Source organism: Fundulus heteroclitus, chromosome 22 (genome assembly GCF_011125445.2).
Source record: "Fundulus heteroclitus isolate FHET01 chromosome 22, MU-UCD_Fhet_4.1, whole genome shotgun sequence".
NCBI lineage: Eukaryota > Metazoa > Chordata > Actinopteri > Cyprinodontiformes > Fundulidae > Fundulus > Fundulus heteroclitus.
In genome coordinates this window covers 11,995,468-12,010,270 of record NC_046382.1, presented here as the reverse complement: position 1 = coordinate 12,010,270, position 14,803 = coordinate 11,995,468, and the positions used below count along the sequence as shown (strand labels likewise).

The window sequence follows — 14,803 nt, the reverse complement described above, 5'->3', positions numbered from 1 at the left end:
TTCCAAAACGGATCTGCCAGACAACAGAATCATTTACAGTTAAGGTTTATACGGCGACATACATTCATGCAGTTTTAGAAGCATGAAAATGTAAAATAAAATCAACAACCATGACCGAATATAAAGTAACTGCAGTTTTTAAAGCTCACTTCTTCACAGTCTTTCCGTAGTTCTTTTAGATCACAAATTTTCATGAGCTCCCTCAGTTTGGACCACAGCTTAAAATCCTACCAGGCTGAGGGGGGCAGCGTATCTAAACGCTCTTACCCAGTTCTGTTCTGACTCTGGTAACGAACTTGATGAACAACCTTGGAGCGCAGTCCATGCCGGGTGTGGGACTTGGTCCTAAAAAGCAGGCAGCTAAGGGGGAAGTAGTCCTAGTATACATTTAGAAACCAGGAGTAAGTGTGTCTGTCTGCAAACAAACAGCTGCATACAGATAATTGTGAACACGATATTCACAACCATCAGGACAGCATGGAGGACAGTGATGCTTCCAGTCCAGTTTCTTCAGACTCTTCTCAGGTGAATTCATAAACATGTCACCAAAGTCCCGAGGATGGAGGAATATTACTGACATTACGTAGAATAAACTCAGCTTAGCTTTTAGTTTTTAGAAACGGGACTGTAAATTTGCTCCTTGAAACAAAGTTCATCATGTATGACCATCTCCATCTCTGTCCCATTTGCAGTTTTATTTGTAAGAATAATTAAATTGGAACAATTTACCTCCTGAAATTAACATGAGCTTAATTTATCCGTTTATTTAAAATTACTTTGAGTTGAATCAGGGCAACTGCGCCTGTTTAAAAGCAGATTAAAGAGATTTAAAAGTTCACAAGACGATTTGAAGAGCAGTAAATTAAAACATCATCTGCATAAAATATAATGCATGGTTTGTGATAGGCTCTGACGTATCACCAACATAAATAATGACTAAAAGTGGTCCAAGAATAGAGCCCTGGGGAACACCCTTAGTTATGAGAAGGGAGGGCTGTGATCCTGACATTAGCATAAACTAATAATTTTTTAACCAGCCAACAGCCTGGCTAGAAATGCCTTTTTGCAAAACCCTTGTTAATTTTTTGATCTACTGTGTCAAACAATTTTGACACCTTCACCACTTTTAGCTAATTTAAGAAACAACTATTTTGGTAAATATCCTCTTCTGCTACATTCAAAAAATTTTTTTTTAAATAAAAACAGAACCAAATGGTACAAAACGTCTCTAGCGTGTTAAAAACCATCCCAACAAAATCTAAACCCCCATTCAACCGTTGTTAAAATAAAGAAATCAGGAACCATTTCTCATTTCTTGCATTTATTTTAAAAAAAAAGACAAGAAAAATAGCAAAAAGTTTTTCTGCACAAATTTAACAAATTTGTGCAAACATTGTATCTTGATGGAAGCAGATGTTTTATGATCAAAATCAGTCAATAAATAAAGTTTATTACAACTTGGCAGTTTTTACTGGATGGAAGCCCTTCCTTGACACAACCGATTAAAACCCGGGTCGTCAGAACTAAAGTCAAAGACTTAAACCTCTACACCACAGAGGGACTTCCAGTCAATAACTTGTTATATTACAGTAATGTGGAACGCTTTCGACGAAACTGCAACTTTGACGAAAGACTAAGCGGAAAAAGAGAGTGAAAGTAGAGGCTGAGCAACAGCGGCATTTAAGAGAAAAAGTGTTAGATTGCTTTGTTTGTGTTTTATTACACATTCGTAATGTCGGGAAGACCATCAAGAACTGCAACACTGCTGCTTAATTTAGAAATGAGCAATCTGAAATTGTTTTTTTTCTTTGGATAATAAAAAAGTTATATTGGTATAGTTATATTATTGTATTGACAGCATTTTAATATTTGACTTGAAAATGCTTCTTTTCAGAGTACGTTTGTCCTAGACTCAAAAAAAAATGACTGGTGATTATTCTGAACGTGCTCAGCTTCACATTTCCTGTAATCTTGCCTGCAAGCTGAATTCTCGCGGTATTTCTGCGTTCACAAACGTACGACAATGTGCAGAACGTAGAGTGCTACACATTATCAATCTGGCTGGTCAGGTTACATTTCCAGGGAAAAGGGAACAAAGTTCTCAGAATTGGAGCATTTCCTGACAATTTTACAGCCATAAATAACAAAACACGTTCAAATGGCCTTTTTCAGCCTCAATAGGTAAAGAGTATAAAATAACAGCCTTTGTTTAAAAAAAACAAAAAGTCTTTGGTTAGTGTAGGTATTTAGATTGAAGCCCTTTACACCAGAGTTGTCGTTAAAGACACAATAAGTAAAATTTCATAATTTTAGACAGAAAGAACTAAAAAAACAAGTGAAGATCAAACACAGCACCAAGACAGACGTTTTAAAAAATGCCCAAATAGTTCGATCTAGTTTTATTAACAGCAGCATGGAAACGTTGTAGGCTAGAGTCTCTAAAGGAGACGGAGGCGACAGAAAAAAAAAAAGTGTTAATTCTTAGCAGACGCAAAGGTTTCTCTAAACGGTACAGCAGACGTTAACTTCCTCTCATTACGGACATAAATTAAATTACTTTTAGGCTTTACACAGCTGCAAGGATCTGGTGGAAAAAAGAAGTGGGTGTATGAATTAAATTAGTTGTGGGTTTTCTTTAATTTACACAGAATTAACCTTACACACCCACGGGCAACGGACATTAAACACGCCAAGTAGCACGCCTTACATGACGAGACGACCCGCGGCGTCTTTACCCGAGTTCCCCTCCAGCTCGCGTTAGCCAACCCAGAACCAGTTCAGGTGTCCGTCTGAGAACCGTCCGTCGGGTCATCGTTTCCCAGACTCAACCATAAATAGGGTTCTTAGAGGGAAATGTTCAAACCGCCCACATGAACAAACCAGATGCCTTTTGGAGAAAGGTTTTATGTTCAGATGAAATAACAGTCGAGCAATTAGGCCACAGCGGCGAAAAGGATGTTATGTGGAGTTAAGGCTTTCAAACCAAAGAGCACATCACCATCTGTTAAGCACAGTGGTGGCAGTGGTGCTGCGTGTGGCCATAAACACTCAGTGGATTCAGAAAAAGCAGTTAACGTAAGCCTTAAAACCACAACCAGTGCAATGGTAAAGTGAAGTGCGTGTTCTGCAGCTAATACCAGGGAGGCTTTCAAGACTGGGAGGGTAGGACTAAGCCGAAGTGAAGCACCAGCAGACCGTCCTGCAAACGAGACGCAACAGAAAAAGTCACTTAAAAGGTTCATTATAAGAAGTTTTAGAAGTGGGTTCCCACAGGGTGTGTTTCACCTGTAGCGCTTCTTTACCGACAAACGTCTTGATGTCTTTCAGGGACTGGTGGTGATCTAGGAGGTGATCGCCACACACCAGATCCACCTGCAGCAGAGACAGAAACATTTCAGCTAGAACGGGACAGACCAACATGTAAAAAAAAAAAAAAAAAAGACTAAAGGGTTGTTTGACTTTTTCTTTGCTAACTGTGATATATCACTATTCTGTAATACAGAGGGACCTCCAGGCAGTGGTGGGCAATAGATAATTATGGGGCTATCTCACTGTTCACGCATTAGGTCAGCTGGCTGGTGTCCTCACAGACATTTTTAACACCTCGCTGGACCAAGCCACAGTGCCAGCATGCTTCAAGTCTGCCTCCATCATTCCGGTGCCAAAGAAACCTCAAGTCACCTGCTTCAACGACTACCGGCCTGTTGCACTGACTCCCATCATGATGAAGTGCTTTGAAAGGCTGGTAAAGGAACACATCGTCTCCAGTCTCCCCCCAACACTCGACCCGTTCCAGTTTGCCTACCGACGGAACCGCTCCACTGAGGACGCCATCTCCTCTGCTCTTCACCTGAGCCTAGCACACCTGGAGGAGAAGAACACGCACGTGCGGATGCTGTTCCTGGACTTCAGTTCAGCGTTCAACACCATCATCCCACAGCATCTGGTGGGAAAACTGGAGCATCTGGGCTTCAGCACACCCCTTCGCAACTGGCTGCTGGACTTCCTAACCAACAGACCTCAATCAGTCCGGGTCGGACAGAACACCTCCAATGTCATCACCCTCAGCACGGGCTCCCCTCAGGGCTGCGTCCTGAGCCCCCTGCTGTTCACTCTGATGACACACGACTGCGTCCCCAGGTTCACCACCAATCACATCGTGAAGTTTGCGGACGACACAACGGTGGTGGGCCTGATCAGAGACGACAACGACCAGGACTACAGAGAGGAGGTGGAGCAGCTGGTGGGCTGGTGCAGAGACAACAGCCTGATCCTGAACGTGGAGAAGACGAAGGAGATCATCGTCGACTTCAGGAAGAACCGGCCTCACCATGCTCCACTGCTCATCAACAGCTCAGCTGTGGAGGTGGTCAGCAGCACCAAGTTCCTGGGGGTGCACATCACGGACAACCTCAGCTGGACTATGAACACCATGTCACTGGTGAAGAGGGCACAGAAGCGACTGTACTTTCTGCGGAGGATGAGGAGAGCCCGCCTGCCCCCGCCCATTCTCACGACCTTTTACAGAAGCACCATAGAGAGTATTCTGACCAGCTGTCTCTCTGTGTGGTGTGGAGGCTGCAGTGCCACCGACTGGAAGAACGTGAGGAGAGTGGTGAGAACAGCAGAAGGGATCATCGGGGCTCCTCTTCCGTCCATTAAAGACATTTCATCGCAGCGCTGTGTGTCTCGAGCCCGTAACATCATCAGGGACCCCTCACACCCCCACCATAGACTATTCTCCCTGCTGCCCTCTGGAAAGAGGTTCCGCAGCATCCGTTGCAGGTCCACCAGGTTCTGCAAAAGCTTTTTCCCTGCTGCCATCAGACTGTTGAACTGCTGAAGTATAAAAACGGACTGAGTACCACACTCGACCCGCTAATTTGCACATTTGTATGTATCCTTCAATATCGCTGCTGCACTTTTTCCGGAAACGTACTGCAAAACTGTTTACAATGCAACTGTCTATTGTTAAATCACTGCTGCACCTTACTGCATATTTGTTTACATTGCTTACATTGTCTTTACATTTCAATCTGCCTACTGCTCACTGCTGCACTTTATCCGAAAGTTAAATTGAAAGTTATCCTGTATTTGACTGTGATTTACCACTGCATTTTTCTTATCCTGTACTGTAAATTCACTGCAAGGTATCCTGTAGAGTTACTGCAATCTTTCTGAGCTGTATGAAAAAACGAAATTTCGTTCTGTATGCACTCTGTGCTACAAAATGACAATAAAGAAAGTCTAAGTCTAAGTCTAAGTCTAAGTCTAAGTCTTAACATGCAAGCTAAGTTTAAAACTTCAGCTTCAGAATAGAAGTCCAGTTGTTTTATTTTTTAACCTTTTTTGTGATTTGTAATTGGGTTAAAAGAAAACATGTAGGGCCTCATCTTTAAGAGATAGGGGGGAAAAAATGCTGTTTCAGCATAATTCTTCACCTTGTGGATGAGGGGTCTCTACATTTTTCAACACTATTGAAAAAAAATCTTCAGGTGAGATAAAGTGAAGCTAAACTTTGCTAAAAAAAATCAAAACACTTCACTATTATTTTCAAATGTCTTGTTCTTATTTTTCCTTGAGGAAATAGTTTGTATCTAAACTGCCAACAGGCAAAGTATCGGCCCATAAACAGGCCCTACGATTTAAGCCTGTTCGCTGTTGCGATGAGCCGGATAAGTGAGACTTTTCACAGGCCCATAAGCAGAACACTCGCCTGGCACATGGGGCTCAGCTCCATCTTCCTCCGGATGAACAGCTCCACATGGCGGATGGTGGCCTCGCCCGACACGCAGATGTACGGCCGCTCCAGAGGCTGAAACAAAGGCAGCGAGGTTTAACTTTTATTCACCAGCTTCCATACTGCTGCCTGACGTGTTGATTAATGGTAGAAAATCTACTTCAAATCCTAAAATATATTTCATCCAACCATTATGTTAAGATTTCATGCATGTGGACGTTTTTTTCCCCTAATCTTAATTAGCTTTTTTCTCCATTTGTGTCCAGCCCCAGCAGCCATCCAGTGGCGTTGGCTACACTGCAAAAACGGATCTAAAAATAAGTAAAATGTTCTTAAAATTTGTGTATTTGTCCTTGATTTGAGCAGGTAAATAAGATTATTTGCCAATGGAATGAGTATTTTGGCCCCTTAATATAAGATAATTAGACATCCTGCACTTGAAATAAGATGATAGAGATGAGTTATTCCTATTTTAAGTGCAAAAATCTTATTAAGTTCCGTTTTTGCAGTGTAAGCAATAAGTCAGAGACGTAATGGTGCCCAATCATTATCAGAGTCCCTAAAACTACTGTAATCATCACAAGGGCCACTGGGAGATGCTAAAGGCTTGCTAACCTTTTACAGCACATGTCATTTGTACAGCAAAACCATAAATAATTTCAAGCATAATTAATCTAAGAGAATCTTAAGTTCGAAAAGGATGCTCAGATTTTAACCTTGTTCATTTAGGTGAAAAATGAGAAAGAAAGCTAAAACCCAAATCAATACCAGCTACAAGCTTTGTTAAACTGCCCTAATAACAGTTAGCAAACAATAACAGCTGTGAGCTGTATTTTACATTATTTCTATGAGGTAACATCAACCTGCACAGCAAATGTCCTAAACACCCCGCAGCTGAGCGCAGGTTAAAGAGACGTTTTAGGAAAAGTCATAAAGTACAGAGGGGGTTGCATTCAAAAGGGCACAGAGAGAAAACGAAGGGGCTGAAACTAAGTCCTTGAGGGTTCTAGCATTACATTTACTGCTATGATGCAACATTTGTTAAGATTATAAAGATCTTTTACCTTAAAGTCGGAGATTCCATTTTCAGCCCTGAAACCAAAGCAAACAGTCAAGAGAATTAGGACTCGGCAAACTTTGCTTTTTGATGCCGTCTATTAAGAGAACAGCCTGCTGGAATAAACATGTTACTGGAACGTACATTCATTTAGTCACTGGAGCCTTTCAGTGAAGAGGCTTTGCTACAAACAAGGGAACACATTCCTAAAATAGCAACATTAGTCCAAACAGATAAAGGCTGAATATAATTTACAAGTTAAACTTACATCACTTAACACGCCTATATAGCATCTTTTCCACCAGCCCTACTTGATGTCGCCCGCCCTTCATCGCCCCGCTTTACTTGGAACAAAATACTAATGTTGGTTATAGTTGTTATTGTGCAAGAATGACTTGAATATTTTTATGAATAACTGCACAGGTGTGTCACAGACGCAGAGAGGGGAGAAGAGCCGGTTTGATCTGCTCCAAAGTTTGCCTCAAAGAGTTTAAATTTAGCGCTTCATGAGGACATTTTTTGCCTCAGCCACAGCGAGAACGAGAATAAGGAATTTAAAATGAAAACCCGCAGACTTTTGACCACAGTGAACTCATTTTTATATTTTTATGTTTGAATACTGGCCAATCAGTGAAAAGAACTGTGTTTACGTCATAACTCTGCTCGAATCGACTCAGTTTGACCCTGCTCCTGAGCAAGGCCGGAGAAACCTGGCCTGACCCTGAGGGGAAAAAAACGTTGCCAAAATGCTTGCAAGTGGGCGGAGCCGAGTCGAGACTGGCCAGAGCGAGGCGGTGGAAAAGGGAAGAGGGGCTCTCATGTCATGTTACCAGTCCTCTAACATCCATTATTCTTTAAGGTTGTTTAGAAAATACAGAACTGGGGCTGTTCGCTATTGCCAAAAATCAAAATTGCGATATATTTCAACCGTAATTGCGATTTAATTTTGACCTTTCTCAACAAAAACAACAAAAATGCCCTGTAGATAAAGAAGTTTGTAAACAAAAAATGTTACTGTTTTTTTTAATCAATCAATCAAAATATTATTATTATTCAAGAGAACAGCCTGCTAAGTTGGACATCAATCCTTGTTGAACATAAAGTGCAACCAACAAATAAGTCTATATATAAAATATTTTGACCACTACTTAATGCTATGGTGAGATTCCTGAAAGTTTCTGGTGAAACAGTATTCAATTAAATTCAATTTTATTTATATAGCGCCAAATCATGAAACATGTCATCTGTATGATTATAGAAACTCTGAAACAAATAATCAAATTAGATTATCTCACAGCTGCAACTCTCTTCCCTTCCATGTGGAGGCTTTAAACAAATTAGCGACACCTAAAGGATCATCTGATCCATTAATTGTTTCAAAGCCAAAAACTACAGACCTCTGCGATTTGGAAATTGTGTTTTTTTAAAATTGCAATTCTGTTGCAAATGCGATTAATTGTTCAGCCCTATACAGAACCATAATCTCAAATTAATCCAATTGTAAAAAAAACACAAAAAAACATGTATTTTAATGCATTTAAAATGCACTTAGATTTTTAAAAGTGACAAAATATAAACAAAAACATTATAGGGAGCACCGTTATAGTAGTAGAATTTAAATAATTAAAAAAATCTAATATTTAAGCATGAATTAACTATTCTGATGACTGGTAAAATAAAAAAATACAGTAAAAAAGATACAATAAAAACGCATTACTGCGTATAAGACAGCATATTTCAACTGATGTTGTGTTTGTAAAATATTTTAAATCCTAGAAATGTATTTTTGCTTGAAGTTGATGAACCATAGCAAACAGTTACGTCTCTGATAATATGTGTTTTATTTTAACTCTTCTAACCAAGCTTTACACTGGTTACTGTGTAATAAAAAAACATGTCTGCTGAGAAAATCTTTCCATTGTGGCAGATTCTGCCAGCCGATGTTTAATGTAGACACACAGAAAGGAAACCTACCCAACAAACTCCAGGAGCAGAAAAATATTCAGCTCAGGGGGGAGTGTGAACACGGCTCGGGGGAAGCTCTCTTTCCTTTGCCTCTTCAGCACGACGGGACCTTGAGGTGAAACCGGCACTGAAGAGACCAAAGCACACAGTTCAGGAGAGATAAAGTGATCTGCTTCATCTAACGCAGAGCTTGATTACACACTCAGAGCGGCTGGACGTCCTCACCTGGTTTTGGCAAAGCAAAGCCTCTCTCCTTGTAGAACCTACACATTTGTTCTCTTTCAACTGTTTGAAAAATAAAAACGTGGGTCACAAAAAAAGAATAAAACGACCCCCCACAGCCTCATGTTTGTAGCATTCTCTTTTGTGTGTGTATTTAAACATTCTTACGTTCTTCCAGGAAGGGAACCATTTTATAAACGATGTCCTGAAGCTGCCTGTCCGGCCTGTAAACACAAAGCCATTACAAACATTGTTTAAACTCTTCTAGGCAGACCGGCTCTATAGCGAAGAGAGGCACGGGGAGAAGCAGCGGTCAGTGGCTGCTGGAGGAAAACAACTGGCCTGATGTTGTAAAGAGGCTGCGTCTCGTGCACCACGATGCTGCAGGTCGGACATCTGTTGCTGTAGAAGAAATGCTTCACGATGCAGCTTTTGCAAACTAGAAGAAAAAAAGCACAACAGAGTGTATGTTAGACGCTTTTTTTTTTTATAAAAGTATTACCGCCACCGTCTAAGTGACATCCATAAAATGTATGCAACGGGGAAATTTTTTTTCCAGGGTTAATACTTCCTTTTCATAACGTAACCTAATCCTCTCAGAGTAAACGCTTCAGAAACATTGAATAAAAAACAAAAAAAAAGTTTATTTCCAAAACCTGTAAAGGCTATCGCCCTCCTGCTAAGATGTTTAGAGTCTGTTACATGTTACAAACACTACTGGCAATGCCTATTTGCAATCTAATTTCTCAGGGAATGTCTGCTGCAATTATTCTTACACAGTTTTTACTGCGAGCATGAGCGTATCGTCAAGGGCGCATTGGGTGACTAATTCATGCAACAACACAGTAACTCATGTCATTCACAAAGGGACTGATATCAGAGCTTTTAGACTCGGATACGAGTCTTATCAGACACTAAAGACCATTTGCATGCTTTAGGCTTCTCAGGAAGCGTGTTGGTCAGCGCAGTCAACTGACTTCATTAAAACAAAGCTGTGCAGAAATATTAAGTTTTGTTGTGTCAGCCGGCCTGACTCGCTGCGCCCTCAATACATCCAACACAATCTGTCCAGAAGATTCATCCAAAAAGTCCATGGAGACATTAATGCATTAAAAAAAACATTTTAGTGAGTAGATAGAAAAAAAAGGATGGCCAACAAACATACAAAGATAAGGGCGACAGAGGTCTAAAACGATTTGGCTCCACTCTGTGGGCTACACACCATAAAACTCCCATGATGCATCATCCATAAAAGTGACACGTATGGAGCCTTAAACCAAAGAAGTAATGAAAATAATAACAAAATAACCACAATAGCTAAATATACATATTCCCAAGATTAATATGAATTATCAATAATATTTAATAATGTCAAGAAAAGTACATTTAGCAAGAAAAACAAACCCAAAACATTGACCGTAATGTATACCCAGAAAAATCACAAAATATAAATCCAGGCTCCTACATTATCTTTATATTTTTGCAATAGCTGAAGGTACGGGTGCATCTCAGTAAATCGAAATATCTATAAAAAGGAAAGTTATTTAAGAAGTTCTATAAAAAAAAGGTGAAACTCATATTACAGAGATGTAACACAGCGATCGCTCATTATAGCTCGTAGCTTATGGAAACCCAAAATTCTAGTTTCTCAGAAAATTAGAATATCACAATCCAAACGAATCACAAAACATGCAGTCGTCTGAAAAGAGGACTTTGGTCCACCAAGCAACATTTTTAGACAAAGATTTAGGACAAAAATGGCTGTTAAAGCACCTGACTCCAGCACCTTCCTTCTGGAGGTGTCACGATCTTCCCCACGCAATTTCTATGTTACACATTTCCTTTTTTTGTTTAATCTGTCTTCTTGCGATATTCTAATGTTCCGATAAACTAAATGTTGGCTCTCCATCATCTGAAACGTGATGCAAAAGAGGCGGATCCCCCACAACACAACGGGGGGCGTCAGGGACCTCCCTCACTCACATGTGTGCAGGCACTCCGTGATGGTCGTGGCGTCGATGAAGAAGCCGCAGCACAGGGCACAGCGGATGTACGGGTAGAACTGGGCGAGGGGCAGCTTGGGCTGTCGGAAGCGTGGAAACAAAACACGGGGGCACAGCGGAGAGCTGCCATTAATAAAGTGCACCGGGTCAAAGGGGCAAAGCACTGGCAATGCACGCACCTCGTCGTCGGAGTCGCTGCCTGAAACGTTGGCCGCCCCCTCGTGACTTCTTCGACCAACCGACATTGTCAACGGCTGCGAACCGCGACGCTTCCCTCCGTTTCTTCTACTGTCGACAACAGCTTTGAATAAAAATAATAAAAAAGTAATTCGTCTTTTACTCGCAGCCGTTAAAATGTGGTTCTGTCCGCTGGACCTTTCTCCCTTGAAACTTTTTTTTTTTCGGGGGGAATGTAAACAACACTGCTGCTAGTCGGCTAACGTTAGCCTCCTCACCGCGGAGTGAAACAATAACACGCGCCCCGATAACGTCTGGTAAGGCGCTGGTGTTGCCAGATCTGGCGCGAGCCAAGCCGTCCCTCAACTTCTATTTCCGCAGACTCGTATATATTTTGTTTAACACATCACAAAGCAACGCCTGTACGCCTCCATTGCTTCTCTGCTGTACTGTATTTTGTCTAAACTGAATTTCCCTCGCGTTTGGGCTACAACGCGGATGTTGAAGACCCAGCTTCCGGTACGGGTTTTTCAAAATAAAGCACCTTGAAACTTCGAGAAACGTTCACGGCTATGAACGTTTGTAGGGTGTTCTGGAGCAGAGGTTATGGAGCTAAATGGGACCAAAAGTCTGAAAATGGGAGGGGGAGGGGGAGGGGGGTTCTGAAAGAGAGAAAAAAAAAGATTTTAAACTGTAAAAAATAAGCTTCGATTCTGAAAACAGAAAAACTGAACTGAAAAAAATTCCTCAAATATCAAACTATGGAGAAGTGAAAGATTCTGAAAACAAAAACTGAACTGAAAAAAATGAGTCCTCAAATATTAAACTATGGAAAGGTGAAATATACAAATAATAATTTCTTTCAAATACTTCCAGAATCAAATCAATATTTGTTTAAACTGAAAAAATTGGAACTCTTTTTTTAATAGATGGTTGTATTTTTCATATTTTATACAAAACATTAAGTTTTCTATTTCAAGTTTTAGTTTTTTCTATTAAAATTTCTATTTTTCAAATTAACAAAACATTTGGGCCCAATTTAGCTCCATAAGGGGTCTGCTTCTTCCCCTGCTACTACAAAATACAAATCATCTATAACCAAAAGAACAGATGGGATTTATAAATGTGTACAAATTATTATTTTATTTCAAACAAAATTAAGCCAAAACATATTTATATTTTCAGATTTTAGAAAAGAAAAAGAATCGTCTGAACTTTGCAAAGAACATTTAGTTTGTTGAATGAGGTCAGCTGAGTGAGCCCTTTCCATAAATGTGGAAAACTAAGAAAGACATAGTAGGTAGCACTAAAAAATGTGAAGCATTACTTTTAAAAGCCTTATACTATCAGCACACTCTTTTGTAGATATTCTTATAAAGAAGAACTGCTAAAACTACCCTTTCTTATTGCTGTGATAATCAAAAAATCTTTCTTAATTGGGTTAATGGGAGCCACATTTGGGGAGCCAATGAGACGTGACTCTGGAGCCACAGGTTGCAGACCTTTGTTGTAGAACAGTAATTGCTAAAAATGTTCCTGGTACCATCGCTGTAAATGCTGAGTTTTTCATGCACAAGCCCACTGGCACACATTTCAAAGCCACAGTTAAATCAAAACATTTACTTTTACTTTACACTGTCTTATGCATTGTTATGAAAAGAAAAAAAGTTTTCTCTTCTTAACACATCACCCATTCCACAGGGGTATGGACATCCAGCGGGATTTATTTTCTAATTGAGAACTTGAGGTGTTTTCAAATTGTTCCAAATTACTATGAAATCCATAATTGTACGGTATCTATATAGATATATATCTCTCTCTATATGTATATTCTCCAAAATCATAGCTGATGCATTTCCCTCTTGGCATTGTATCATAACTACCTGATTGCACCAGGCCAACAAACAACCAAAACCTGTGCTTATATCTAGTCACTCTGATATTAATCAGTTTCACAAGTTCTTCAAATAACGACACCTGCCTGCTACTTTCCATCTTCCATCTATTGGAAGAACCATGAGTGTAATTAGTTTTTCGCATCATGACCATTTATCATACACGCTTCAGTATTCTCTAACCTTTTAATTTCTAATATTCTGACCAACATCCCTTTGTACCACCTTTGGAAGTTGATATGTTTAAAACATGTCGTGGCTATAAAATTGTTTGTTTTAAAATGTACCCATATTTACAGATAAAACATTGACATCCCAGAAGCTGCAATGCTGGAATATCACATTTCTGTTTCAAATACGGCATACATTGTCATTTCAGCTCATAAATGCCTACAGATCAGTCAGAGGCAGGTTAATGTGTAACAATTTAATTTATCACAATATAATTATCTACATAAAGAAAAATCAACAAAAACAACTCTTTAAGTGACATTATGAAAAAAGTGATTATATTGTGTTTTTTTGTTTGTTTTTCTTACAAAAGTCAGTTTTTTTTATTTACACAGTGATGTACTATATTGTACATACTGATAATTATGTTTAAGGTGTACAGCACACCAACACCTTAAAGCTTAAAGACCCTCTTCATCTCTCAGCGGTCAACAACGATTCTTTACACCACTAAAAGTAATAGTTTTTTTTAAAGATAATAAATTGGATTCTGTCACATTTTTACCAGTTACCACAAATCCAAGACTTGACAGATAGATTACGATGTTTATCATAACTGAGACACTCTAGATGTTGTTCAAACCAACATATGATACAAACCATTGATCAACCACTTGGGAAAAAAACATCACCGTAAATGTACGCCAGCTTACATAAATCCATCAGGGACCATAAATGTGAGATTAATTTGGAGCTTCTAAAGATTCATTTGAACTGTTCTTTGTCCAGAGGGGAACCATTATACAACTTTTTACACAGACTCATATGATTTTGTAGTTATTGTAGATATCAGCTAGTTCTCGCCCAATGACCACTGGAGATAGACGCCATCAACTTTCCATTTTCCTTTTATGTTTCCAAAGGGAAGCTACTAGTCATTCATCTAATAGGACTTGGCCTTGTCAGGTTAAAAGACATTCTACAGCCATTAGCACAATTTAAAGTGGCCAAATATGTGCATAATTTGTCAAATTAAGAAAATTTCACTAAATCTTCTGAAGATTTCCAAAATCTCTTACTTGCATGCTAAATTCTTGACTAAAGAATGGTTAAAATAATCCATTTAACAATAAAATTGATATATTTATCTGCAGTCCTTTCCAAATTGTCTATTATTTGTAGCTAAGCAAGCATGTTTTCTATTGTCCTTTCCACATACCCCATCTGCTTTTTGGGGTATTATGTCATTTAGTCTCACTTCAGGATTGGCCTGATTCACTATGAAAAAATGTGTGGATTTTCCTCTTATATAAGAGAATCGGTATGTCCTTCGTTTTGGTTGTCATCCGTTTGGATAAACAAGTGAGCAAAACAGGGGCTCTGATTTTTCCTGAGTTGATGTTGCTTAATCACCTTTTTTCCAAAGCACGGTGTTCACTTGATCAAGTTCCTGCTAACAGCAAAAACACATTGTGTTCACATGGTGGAATGTCTTTGGGGGAAAATTGGTCATGAAGCAGAACTGGAGGATAAAAAAAATGATCTCATTGGTGGGAGGGGACAGATCATTCCC

The 14,803-nt window shown here is 39.6% G+C and overlaps 1 protein-coding gene across 1 annotated transcript; it reads right to left on the bottom strand.

The window, feature by feature from the left end:
• Positions 1-2,886: 2,886 nt before the first annotated feature.
• On the bottom strand, positions 2,887-11,689 carry pcgf6 (polycomb group ring finger 6). Its single transcript, XM_012875030.3, has 11 exons — positions 11,443-11,689; positions 11,167-11,288; positions 10,968-11,067; positions 9,327-9,423; positions 9,153-9,208; positions 8,988-9,047; positions 8,772-8,889; positions 6,805-6,832; positions 5,717-5,815; positions 3,286-3,372; positions 2,887-3,199 (listed from the first exon to the last, which is right to left on the bottom strand). The coding sequence occupies exons 2-11, from the start codon at positions 11,230-11,232 to the stop codon at positions 3,149-3,151; spliced, it is 762 nt and encodes a 253-aa protein (XP_012730484.1). The 5' UTR covers positions 11,233-11,288; positions 11,443-11,689; the 3' UTR covers positions 2,887-3,148.
• Between the last annotated feature and the right edge of the window lie 3,114 nt (positions 11,690-14,803).

Coding starts and splice junctions, on each gene's coding strand:
- pcgf6 (XM_012875030.3), bottom strand. CDS start 11,232: ATGTCGGTTGGTCGAAGAAGTCACGAGGGGGCGGCCAACGTTTCAGGC. Junction 11,068..11,166: donor GCAGCGACTCCGACGACGAG/GTGCGTGCATTG, acceptor CGCTTCCGACAG/CCCAAGCTGCCCCTCGCCCA. Junction 5,816..6,804: donor ATGGAATCTCCGACTTTAAG/GTAAAAGATCTT, acceptor CCTTTGTTTCAG/CCTCTGGAGCGGCCGTACAT.